Source organism: Chelonoidis abingdonii, chromosome 3, assembly GCF_003597395.2.
Source record: "Chelonoidis abingdonii isolate Lonesome George chromosome 3, CheloAbing_2.0, whole genome shotgun sequence".
In the NCBI taxonomy this organism is placed as follows: domain Eukaryota; kingdom Metazoa; phylum Chordata; order Testudines; family Testudinidae; genus Chelonoidis; species Chelonoidis abingdonii.
The window spans coordinates 57,195,590-57,208,506 of record NC_133771.1 but is presented as its reverse complement, the minus strand read 5'-3'; the positions used below and the strand labels follow the sequence as shown (position 1 = coordinate 57,208,506).

The following is a 12,917-nucleotide window of genomic DNA, read 5'->3' as shown; positions in this document are numbered from 1 at the left end:
GGTAACTCTCAGGTATTTGCATCACCACTGTGACATTTAACTTTAAATGCATCACTTTCATGTTCTTAAGTGAGATAGAGTAATACATATTACACTCATTTAAATTCACAGGTCTTTTTAATCGGATTAATTGTGTCATGTTGCAAAGGGAAGAAATCAGTCATTGAAGGAGAAGTGGATGAAGATGATTCAGACATAAGTGATGATGAACCATGTGTCTATTATGGTTGACAGCCTTTTGTCCTAAAGGTTAAAAAAAAAAAATGTGATTTAAAATTGTCTGAAAGTCGTGTTTATGTGGAATTTTAATCCAAATGTTAAGCTTGTAGTAAAAATAAATTGAGAGAGAGAGTGGGAATGTTAATTTAAAAGGGAGTGGAAAACTGAATATTTTTTGTTTACTGAAGAATACATCACTGTATCGTAGCAGAGCTATTATTGAAATTGGGTTGAAATAATATATATAAAATGTACTGTTTTTTATGATGGAATGCTTATATGACATGTTTTCTAATGTACAATTTGATATTGTGAGTGCAGTTGATAATATTTCAGAATTAATGTTGCCCTTCTGTTACTAGCTTTTGGTTTCTTAAATTTCTTTCATGTCTGACTTGTATGACTTTTTTACAGCAAGATTGAATTTATAGGGAATTACATTTAAAAATCATACTGAAACAGCTGGTAAACAAACATTGCTTGAAAGACTCAGCTGAAGTTCCTTCACTTTCCAGAAGTGTGGCAATTTATGTATAATTAATTTTTGCAATAATAATTTTACTGCCATTACTGTGATATGCATATAAAGTTATAGTCCATGAGATAGTGTTTAGATTTACAGGAATATCTTTAAACGTGCTAAAAATACATACAGTGAGCTCCAGAGTTCATTCCCAATATGCTAGGAATAAACAAGTTGTGTAAACTTCCACTGTTTCTGAAGCTTAGCCACAACCATATTTCCATTTACTAGATTACTGAATTTTGTGGCAACCAGGATATAGCCTTTGATCTGTTACTCTGATATGTGAAAGTTAAAAATATTATTCCGTATTAACCATGCTATACAGCATCTTGGCAGTGTTTCTTCAAAATGTTATAAGATCTAAAACTGTTATGTGATTAAACTCTTTACTGAGTAGTATTAACCACATGGATTAATTAAAACATGAGGTTAATTATGATGTTTCTATTTTTTCAGAATATATTAATACAAATTATCTGGATTAAGGCTATTTTTCCTATCTGAAATATAGTCAGTATAATTGTCATTTTAAATAAGTCATTAAAAATGAAATACAAACATAATTGTAACAGTGTAAACATTAAAAAGTTTAATTCTATGAAACTAGATGTTTTCTTTATATACTTTTTGTAAAATAAATTTACAATATCTTACCTATACCTTCTTCTTGAGTTATTCTTTGTAAACCAAAATTCATTTGTGCTATCAAGTATCCTTTAAATGTTGACTTTCCATGGGTTATTACCATTATTTCTTTAAAAGTGCAGACTTGCCAATTCCTAAAAATATTGCAAGAGATAAAATACATGAATTATAACAATACAGTAAAAGCTGCATTATCCAGCATTTTACCACCTGGAAACCTCTATAAACCAGCATTTCTGAACTTCATAGAAAGTCCAGTTTATAATCTGGTTGGTGCGGGGCTAGTAGGCTCCCTCCCTGGCGCTGCGTGGCTCCCTGGAAGCAGTGACATCTCCCTGCTGCTCCTAAGTGGAGGAACAGCCCATGAGGAGTTTGGAGTGCGGGGGGGCGGGGAACAGGCTCTGGGAGGGAGTTTGGGTTCGAGAGGGGGCTCAAGGCAGGAGGTTGGGGCTCGCGAGGGTGCTTGGTGTGCTGGATCTGGGTGGCACCCACTCCAGGCAGCTCCCTGCAAGCGGCGACATGCTGTTGCTGCTCCTAGGCAGAGGCATGGCTAGGTGGTTCTGTGCGGTGCCCCTCGCTCCAAACACTGGCTCTGCCGTTCCCATTGGCTGCAGTTCCCAAGTCCCCTCCCACACTCAAGCTCCCTCCAGAGCCCACCCCTTCCCCCATGGTCCAGCCCTGATCCCCCCCGATACCAGTCAGCTCTGTATTCTTGGGGAACCAGCGTGCAGTATCTAGCCTGTCTGACTCATAAACGGTATCCCCCACCAGCCTCTGCTTAAACCAAAATCTATCAGAAAAAAAGACTTGCAGAGAGCAATGAAGGATGGTGGGAGACACACCTAGACCCCTCCTGACAAGAGTGACAAGATTAAGACATCTCCATTAGCATACAAAATGGAGAGCACAGACAACTCCCCTAGTCTCATCTGCATGAGAGATGGGACAGGGAGACATCTCAGTTTGCATACAGAATGGAGAACACAGAACCGCACTGGACTCTGGGACCAGAAAAAACAGGGAAGCACTGCATCATGGGAATCTCTGCTCCTGATGCTAATGAACCTATGCCTACACACAGCTCAGCAATTATCAGACCAATTCTAGTAATGAATCCTTGATTGATATCCAAAATACTGAAAGCAGCCTAGTTGCATTGTGAGCTCCCTGGAAGAAAACACCACCCATAGCTAAGAGTGATCAGCTCCTATTGTCTAGCCTAAAGAAAACCCTTGAGTCATCAGCTTACCTATAAAGAAATATAGTGTTCTCCCTTGAACCAATGTATTTTCTCTACAAAAAACCCTACTCACCTTCTAGTCAAGGTTCTGATGCTTAGATCCAAACTATGCATCAGTTCCACTGGGACTCCATCTTCTCCTGACTGATCGTGTTGTGGATTCTGCCTGTCTCCTGCCCTCAGAACCCTGAACTACCACCATCACCTGGGAACCCTGACCAGCTCAAGCTTCAGAGAGCGGTGAGATCCCTCTCTCTCTCTCTCTCTCTCTCTCTTTTCCTTTCTACCTTAGGTATTAACCTTTAATAATGTGTTAAGTTGGGTTATCCCTCCTTGTGTAGTTATCACTATTATTCAATAAATAACTTTTATGGTTAAGTTGGTTGCTTCTCTCTCTCGTTGAATTTTACTCTTTCGTGTTTTTAGCTTCCCCCATTCACTCTACAGCAATGCTTCTTCTACCTGAGCTGAAGCTCCGTGCAGTGCCCAAAATACTATGGGGTTTGCTCATCAAATAGGTTACTGCCAGTACAGTTGTGATGTGAGAGTGGGGATAGGGACGTGCTGAATCTGGGATGCATAAGGGTAACAGCTTGAAAGTACTGCTTGACCCAGTCTATGGAGCCCAGGGGCATATAAGGAGAGGCAACTTGAAAGTACTGCTTCCTCCAGCCCAGTGAGTCCACGGACATATAAGGAGTCAGCTTTACAGTGCTGATTGACCCAGTCTGCTCAGATGTGCTCTGTTAGAGAGAGAGAGAGTGTGTGTGTGTTCGTTCATCCAGTTCTGGGGCTGGAGGAACCCAGCTCTAGGGAACCTGGGTCCTGCAGGATAGCTCCACTGGGAGGGGACTTGCTGAAGGGAGAAATAGAGCTCCATATAAAAATACAAGTGAAACAAGCAGTACATTGACAGAATTACAGAACACTCCGGCCCCTCTCCCAGAAGAGTAACCCGAATAAATGAGCATACTCCAAAGTAATGGGCAAATCTGGTAACAAATTGGTGGAGAATGCGGGCAGCGTGTGACCCTAATCATGTGGTAATTGTTAAGTAGTTGCTGTGGAGTAGGGAAACTGAGGCACAGACTTAGTAAGTTTTGAGTAAGATAAACTGTGCCTAGAAATATAGTTCAGGTAATCTTTGTAAGATTAATAATTGTTACCTAATTACCTTGAAATTTACAAAAGTAGTTTATTAACTTGCCCTTTCTAGTTCTCACAGTATTTTAGAAGCAGACAGTCTCCTCTTTTATTACCCCAGAAATACGCTACATATTTGTTACTGCAGTACTTCATCACACTAGGCGTTTATAAGAACTTTTGGATTTTAGTCTGTCATCTGTGCCATTTCCAAACAAAAATCTTGGTTGAGAGACTTTAGATGGAGACTCTATTAAGACAACATTAGTAGAATTCTTTAAAAAGGAACAAACCAAGAAATAAAACACCATAAATTCTGGGAAATTTTAATTGAAATTCAAGCACCAATCCACTCTAACCCTATATCTCCATCCATGCTCCACCCACTAGGCTGAAGATGTACTGGGACTGTGTTAGGGCATGTTTTGGTCAGACCCTTAGGATCAAGCCTAGTACTGGGAAGGCTTTTACAGATCTGTTAGCAAATCTGCTCATCTCATTGTTGATGACAAACTTGCCTGCTGTCAGTGAAACATCGAAAGAAGCAAAATTAAAGAACCTGTTTGAATGTACTGTTTTACAGTGGGGTCTATGGGTTAAGTTGCATTAGATGATAGATTATTAAACTTACCTTGGAAGCATTAACAAAATGGGTAGCACTGTCCATACCTACCTATGAGAAAATCTGCCAAGAGGAGGAGGAATGTGGGACGGAACTACTCCATTCCAGTTCTGACCATCCCTCCCTCCTAATAACCATAAGGCACAAATCTCTACAGGTCCTTCCTAAAAGGAAGAATAGGACATAACTTTTATTTTAAACATTATATCTTAACTGTGGCAGTGAATTAGGATACTCAAAATTGCAGACCCTAATTATGAATAAGGCTATGATTTAGTCATGGGTATTTTTTAGTAAAAGTCATGGACAGGTCACAGGCAATAAACAAAAAGTCATAGCCCCTGACCTGTCCATGACTTGTACTATATAAATACCTGTGACTAAAACTTAGGTGCTCGGGGGGCTCCTGCAGCTGCTGCTCCGGGGTGCGGGACAGCTTGGGGGCATTGAGAAAGCTGGGAGATTGTAAGAGCACTGTCAGTGTAAAGGAAATGCAGGGCTGCACGTTGTGAGATGTTACTCTTTTCTGTTTTTACCATAGTCCTGCATGAAATCTGTAGGAGTGAGATTTTATAATTGTACTATGAGAAGTAATATATGATTTGATTTCATCCTGCCAGCCACCCTGTTTGAATAGCAGAAAGGAATGACAGACCAGAACAATCCTTATCACTGATTATGGTAACCCTTTTGTTTTAGGGTAAGTTATGTCTACTATGGTTTCCTATATGTATTACAAGTTAGGCATTCTAGTTAAATATACATTTCTTTGTATTAAGGTTTAGAAAGTAAGAGTGTGTCTGCACTACAAAATTAGGTAGAATTTATAGAAGTTGATTTTTTAGAAATCGATTTTATACAGTTGATTGTGTCCCCACTTATGACCATTAAGACCATTAACACTGCGGAGTGCATCCACAGTACCGAGGCTAGCATCGACTTCTGGAGCGTTGCACTGTGGGTAGCTATCCCACAGTTCCCGTGGTTTCCGCCACCCACTGGAATTCTGGGTTGAGATCCCAATACCTGATGGGTCAAAAACATTGTAACATGTCATCAGCCCCCCTCCCACCTCCCTGTGAAAGCGACGGCAAACAATCATTTCTCGCCTTTTTTTCTGGGTTACCTGTGCAGACACCATACCATGGCAAGCATGGAGCCCACTCAGCTCACCGTCACCATACGTCTCCTGGGTGCTGGCAGACGTGGTACTGCATTGCTGCACAGCAGCAGCTCATTGCCTTTTGGCTGCAGATGGTACATTATGATTGGTAGCCGTCATTGTCTCCTGGGTGCTTTTTTAGCCCATCTTGGTGAAGTCAGTCAGGGTGCCTAGGCAGACATGAGTGCTCCTGGCAGACCTCGGTGAGATCTGTCAGGGACGCCTGGACATAAATGGGACTGACTCCAGGTCATCCTCTTCTTAAGTTTAGTCTCCTGGAGATTCAGTTCTGCCTGCAGTTGTACTGCACCATCTTCTGGCGAGCAGCCAGGAGATGACGATGGCTAGCAATCGCACTGTATCATCTTCTGGCGAGCAACCAGGAGACGACGATGGCTAGCAGTTGTACTGCACCATCTGCTGCCAGCCTAAGATGTATAAGAGAGATGGAGTGGATCAAAACAAGAAAGAGATCAGATTTGTTTTGTATTCATTTGCTCCCCTCTCCCTCCCTCTGTGAAATTAACGGCTGACACTCGTTTTGCTGAGGTCTGTCAGGGGCACCTTGAAAAGTTTAATGGAGATTCAGTCCTGTCTCAAATGGTGGGGGGAGGGATGGATCAGTGGTTTGAGCATTGGCCTGCTAAACTCAGGGTTTTGAGTTCAATCCTTGAGTTCAATTCTGTGTGACAGTTGTGTGCGTTTCTCTGTGATGCAAACCCATACCCTTTGTTGATTTTAATTCCCTGTAAGCCATGTCATCAGTCAATCTTCCATCAGCACTGCTGCAGGTACCTGTTATAGCCTGTCCTTCGTGCCCTTGGAAGTTTTTTCAAATGTTTGGGCATTTTCTCTTTTGGAACGGAGTTCTGATAACACGGATTCGTCTCCCCATACAGTGATCAGATCCCATACCTCCTGTTCGGTCCATGCTGGAGCTCTTTTGTGATTCCGGGACTCCATCATGATCACCTCTGCTGATGAGATCTGCACTCATCTGCAGATTGCCATGATGGCCAAACAGGAAATGAGATTCAAATGTTTGTGGGCCTTTTCCTGTCTACTTGGCCAGTGCATCTGAGTTGAGAGTGCTGTCTGTGTGGCCACGATGGAACACTCTGGGATAGCTCCCAGAAGCCAATATCGTCAAATTGCAACCACACTACCCCAAATTCGACCCAGCAAGAGTGATTTCAGCACTAATCCCTTCATCGGGAGAGGAGTACAGAAATCAATTTTAAGAGCCCTTTAAGTCGAAAAAGCAGCTTCGTCGTGTGGACGGGTGCAGGGTTAAATCTATGTAATGCTGCTAAATTCGACCTGAACTTGTTGTGTAGACGAGGGCTAAGAGACAGGATCTTGCATTTTGTCTAAGTTAAGGAGATTGGAGGAACGCTGAGGGCCTGAAGCCCCAGTGTGAATTTAGCAAGGCTTGATTTACAGTGTATTCTGCTGAATATAAAATACTGCTGTCTGTATACCTTGGAAGGTTTCTGTAAGAGGTTGTTTGTGTGAATGAGGAATGCATGCATCAGGAAAAGAAAGGTGTGAAAGCCATCACAAATGTCCAGATGGTCAAAAAAGTGAGAGACTTGGAAAAACCAGGAGACAATCAAAAAACATCCATTGTGTCCTATGCTAAACATGTTAGCAGCATTGACAAGCTCAGAGATGAGGCAGGCAGCCCCAAAGGCGAGACAACAAATAGGAGATAACGATGGGAAAAGCCCGACAATAACCATCCAATGATAACAGCAGAAAACCCCAAGATTAACACCACTTAAGGACAGGATGACATTGCAAAATGCATGGATTCAAATGGGAATTTACAACTATAAAACTGGGGTGTTTTGCCGTGGAACTCTGGGTTCAGTCCTGCAAAGCATCGGAGCATTGGATTGCAACCGACAAGAGCCCAGCTCCTCACTTGTGCTCAATCTAACTGGCCATTAGATGGACTTGAGCTACAACAGACTGGTAACTATAAACATCAACCAGCAGAGGAGAGAGAGTGTGTGTGTGTGACTGAAAAGGATATGCTAACTGTTGTATTTTCAATAAATGCAGCGTATTTGCCTTTTCCCTCTGAAAAGATCCTGTGTGCTTTGTATGAGCATAACAAATCAACTAATCTAGCAATGCCAGTGCAAGTGATCATTTTCATGTTTCTTCATATGGAACATCCTTAGTCCAGGCAGTAGTCTGGAAAAATATTGGCCTGTCATTATTTTCACTGGTAAGTTACAAAACATGTTTCCTAATATTTTCTGTATAGCTTCTCAGAGATAAAAATATATTTTTATTTAACATCTTTATTCTGAATAGTTACTAAAGAACAAGGAGTACAGTTGAAGATGCCAAAGACGCTGCTTATAATAACTCTTGCTTTTCATTCACTGAAGTTATTCAAAAAAGTAAAGCAATTTAGGGCAATTTTTGCCTTCCATCTGTTCAAATGTTCTTTCCTATTCTTACAGCTGTTCCTGTCTGTCATGTATGTTGTACTACTTCGTTCAATAACTACAGAGAGATAAAAGTGATCTGATGGGTTAAGTGTCCAACAAGATTCTAAATTTGTTAAAGGAGCATTCTTGATGCCACAAATCTTGATATACTTTTAAAGTCACATATGGGAAATATTTTTACCAGATACTAAATGGAATTTTTTAAAATCTACTACTCTGTTGCTAAGAGACTAAGAAAAGACATGGCTGCTATTTTTGTTAATGTACGTGACAGTTTTTAAATGTTTGTTTACAAATATGGTTTGCATTGCTAAAATTTTCTGCCTGAGCTGGGGATATGTCTGTTTTTATAATGGGACAATTCTACAGCCTCCTTCTGCGCACACACTTTGACATGGAGTCCACATACATGTTTGTCATGCTTTTGTTTATACATTTGCAATATAGCACAGTTCTCATCCAAAGCCATTGTTAATCACAATCATCTATGTCTCAGGGAGACTTTCACAAGCTCTCATGTGTAATATCTCCATCTATTAACAGTTGAACCCCTGTATGTATATCATATATGATTATAACATAATTGTTTTGTTCAGCATCTTCAATAATAATCTGGATGATGGGATGGATTGCACCTTCAGCAAGTTCACGGATGACAGAGTTGGGGGGAAGGTAGATACCTAGGTTCCAGAGTGACCTAGACAAATTGGAGGATTGGGCCAAAAGAAATCTGATGAGATTCAACAAGGACAAGTGCAGAGTCCTGCACCTGAGATGGAAGAATCCCATGCACTGCTACAGGCTGTGGACTGACTGGCTAAGCGGCAGTTCTGCAGAAAAGGACCTGGGGATTACAATGGGCAAGAAGCTGAAGATGAGTCAGCAGTGTGCCCATGTTGCCAAGAAGGCTAATTGCATATTGGGCTGCATTAGTAGGAGCATTGCCAGCAGATTGAGGGAAGTGATTATTCTCCTCTATTCAGCACTGGTGAGGCCACATCTGGAGTACTGCATCCAGTTCAGGCCCCCACTACAGAAAGGATGTGGACAAATTGGAGAGAGTCCAGCAGAGGGCAATGAAAATGATTACGGGGCTGGGGCACATGACTTAGGAGGAAACGCTGAAGGAACTGGGCTTATTTAGTCTGCAGAGAGAAGAATGAGGGGGGATTTGATAGCAAGCAGTTGGGGGGGGGGGAGTTTCCAAAGAGGATGGAGCGAGGCTGTTCTCAGTGGTGGCAGATGACAGAACAAGGAGCAGTGGTCTCCAGTTGAAGTGGGGGAGGTCTAGGTTGGATATTAGGAAAAACTATTTCACTAGGAGGGTGGTGAAGCACTGGAATGGGTTACCTAGAGAGGGGGTAGAATCTGCATCCTTAGAAAGTGACAAAGAGTCCTGTGGCACCTTGTAGACTAGCAGAAGTATTGGAGCATGAGCTTTCGTGGGCGAATAGCCACTTTGTCAGATGCATGCGTCAGACCCATGTGTCTGACAAAGTGGGTATTAACCCACAAAAGCTTATGCTCCAATACTTCTGTTAGTCTACAAGGTGCCACAGGACTCTGTCACTTTTTACAGATCCAGACTAACATTGCTACACCTCTGATACTTGCATCCTTAGAGGTTTTTAAGGCTCGGCTTGACAAAGCACTGTCTGGGATGATTTAGTTGAGGTTGGTCCTGCTTTGATCAAGGAGTTGAACTAGATGACCTCCTGAGGTCTCTTCCAACCCTAATCTTCTATGATTCTATAATTGTGTGTCAGGTCAAATAAACCTTTTCCTTTGACCTGACACAAAGCGTTTCCTGACTCTTCAATATGCCAAAAATGTCAATTAAAAAAAAAAAAGGTATCTGTTTTTGAACTGCCAGTGAACCAAACAATCCATTTTTTGTCCAGCTGAAATGGGACCCTATGCTATGGAAGTGGTACCCCAGTCTTATAAGCAAATATGCCTTAAAACTTTCCCCCCAAATAAGGAAATCAATATAGAGATGAGAGGTTGTCTTGCATTTTGAACCTCGTGTAATTACAATCATTAACTTACATTTACTTCTGCAATAATACGTTACCAGTCTGTTCCCATTCTCACCTGCACAGTTCCCCTCTTACATGCTGCACTCCTGGTTTTGGAATCCTCTCAAGCCTTTCTGTGTGTACCGCTGCCAACAGATTTCAGATAATTCATTTATGCTTGGCATCTGTACTGCTGGCATTGTATACATCTTTGAATTTTAAATGCACTTTAGCTGGAATATTTAATTTGATTTTTGTTAAGCTTGTCACTTTGCAAACAGTCTTGCATGTAGTGCACAGAGCAAAGACTCAAACTCCCATTTCTTCCTTTTCTAATTTTCATTGACTTAACGGAGAAGGCTTATACAGCTGTTATAGAGATTAAGACCAGATCATGCAGTCTGACATCCTGTGTATCACAGCCAACTAAACACCACTCAACCATCCCCACACAAACCCAGCAATCAGAATTAGACCAAAGTATTACAGACCTTAAGAGACTCAACCATAGAGTGCCACAGGCAAAGAACAGGAGAGGCCAAGATGCACCAGTGCCTGAGGCCCCTGCAGTAGAGACTTGATTAAGTGAAATATACTCAGATGATCCCAGAAAGAGACATGCATGCCATGATGCAGAGGAAGATTCACATTGCAATCTGAATTGGGGGGAAATTCCTTCCCAACCTCAAATATGACCCTGAGCATGTAAGCAAGAACAACCAACCAAGCACATGAGAAGTCTCAGTATCCCCCAGAGCATTAGCCCAGTCCATCCATTATCCCATATCCAGCTGTAGCCATCTCTGATACTTCAGAGGTAAGATAGCATAAATAAATACCTTGGGAGGTGGGGGAAAATGACCCAAGAAAATCAGTCCCTCTTTCCACAAGAGGAGACATCTTATGTGATGCGAGTGCTGCACAACTACAAAAGATGTAGACGTCACATTGAAGTGGGTAGATATGGCAAGGCTAGGCAGCATGCACATTCTCTATGCACCAGACATGGGCATACAAAGAAAGTGACCTTTGTCACCCCTTCAGCCACGTATGCACTACTTTTCTGACCATTTTTGTCTAAGCTTTTTCAGTAATCAAGAGAGTTTCATATTTGCACAGATTCTGAGAGCATTGCTATTACCCTCATATTAGGAATGCACCCCAAGAGATTATGTATCATTAGTACACATGAAGCAATTTGTTACCTCAAAAACTGTAGAAACACGAAGAGAGCAACACGTCCTGTGGATATCGGTGAATGTTCACACAATGGCTATGTCTACACATGGAGCTGGTATGTGATTCCCAGCTTGAGTAGACATACTGGCACTAGCTCTTATTGACAGCTACACTACACTAAAATAGTAGTATAGCAGCAGTGGCATGGGCAGTGGTGGCTCAGGCTAGCTGCCCTGAATACATGATCATGTGCTGTGAGCAGGTTTGTACTTGGTGGCAGCTCTTATTTTATGGTACTGCAGTACTTTAATACCTCAAGACAGAATTCTTTTCTAGGCTGATAATTTATGTGAGAGTTCCTTGATAATATAGTAGGGCTAATGGGGGGAAATGTATTCAGCATATGTTGCAAATTCTGAATCACATTTTGTTTCAGTCACATTCATGCCCTATTTGCATTTTGTGACATTTATACATCAATGTTTTGTTCATATGGATGTTCACTGCAAGTGAATTTCAGACATGCAGGCAATTTTTTTTAATGAAATCTGTTTTTCAACTGAACTTACCACCATAAGTAAACACCTCCCCCCGCCCCTGCCCCCAATCTTTTTATAACAAAATTACATTTGGAGGAGGGAGGCAGAACCAGTTTATAATCTTAGTTCACCCAAGCAACCAGTCACATAGCTCAAAGAATGAATCCTGAATACTAGACAACAAATAATCAATTGAATACTGACTAGAGACAGTCTGAGAAACAGTCATAGCTTGAACAGGCTTGCAAAACGTTTTCACATGAACACATTCATTGTGATCTCTTCATAGACAATCTGTGAACAAAAAAAGTGTGAATGGATTTGTTTATCATTTCCAAATAATGTCACTACTGAGATTATAGAAAATTAGCTTCTGAATCTATATTCGTGGCAGCATAACTGTACTCAGTGCTTTACAACAGCGTAAATAACAAACATGGTAAATTGGCAGAACCCTGTAATAATTTATGATCTACCTTGCTTATATTCCAGCAGCTAGTCCAAATGTAAAAGATGCTTTTAATAAACTTAAATTCAAATATAAACTGCAATACAATATAGACTTCAAATGCTTCATCAGGACAGGAAAGGGAAGGAGAATCTACACAAATAACTACTATCATTTTCTGAGGGTGAGACTTCATCCATTCAGTATTCGACCTTTCTTCTGAGGCTGCTAATTAAAGCTGTCATTTATTGCTAATTTCAATTGCTTTTTTGTGACATTCCCATCCATTGTGGATTTTATATCGTACCCATCACCATGGTGTCAGAATGCCTACCTATTAGGAATGGTCGGAGACCAATAGGACATTTGATTTTCCTGGTTTAACCACTCGCACCTTCACTAAGCCATCCTACAAAGATTAGGCAATTCTCACTACCCTCCTGAAAATTTGAATTGTAATATATGGTTAGCTGTGTCATAAACAGATAGCTAAGGGTTAATGTTTCTTTTACCTGTAAAGGGTTAACAAAGGGAACCAAACACTTGACCAGAGGGCCAATCAGGAAACAGGATTTTTCAAATCTCAAGGGAGGGAAGTTTTGGGTGTGCGTTCTTTGTCTCGTTTCTGTTGCTCTCTAGTCTCTGAGGGGATCACTCTATCTCCAGGCTTTCTAATCTTCTATTTCCAAGTTGTAAGTACAAAGGTAGAAA

At 41.2% G+C, this 12,917-nt stretch overlaps 1 protein-coding gene across 4 annotated transcripts in view; it reads left to right on the top strand.

The window, feature by feature from the left end:
- LMBRD1 (LMBR1 domain containing 1) overlaps window positions 1–1,348 on the top strand; it is a 232,243-nt gene extending 230,895 nt beyond the window's left edge. For 3 of the 4 annotated variants that reach the window (XM_032770340.2, XM_032770342.2, XM_032770338.2), the window contains one exon: window positions 112–318. In XM_032770340.2, the coding sequence (XP_032626231.1) occupies window positions 112–231 (120 nt within the window). In that variant the 3' untranslated portion in view covers window positions 232–318. Of the gene's footprint in view, window positions 1–111 lie in introns of all 4 variants that reach the window. The other variant, XM_032770339.2, reaches the window with a different exon arrangement.
- Window positions 1,349–12,917: the final 11,569 nt, after the last annotated feature.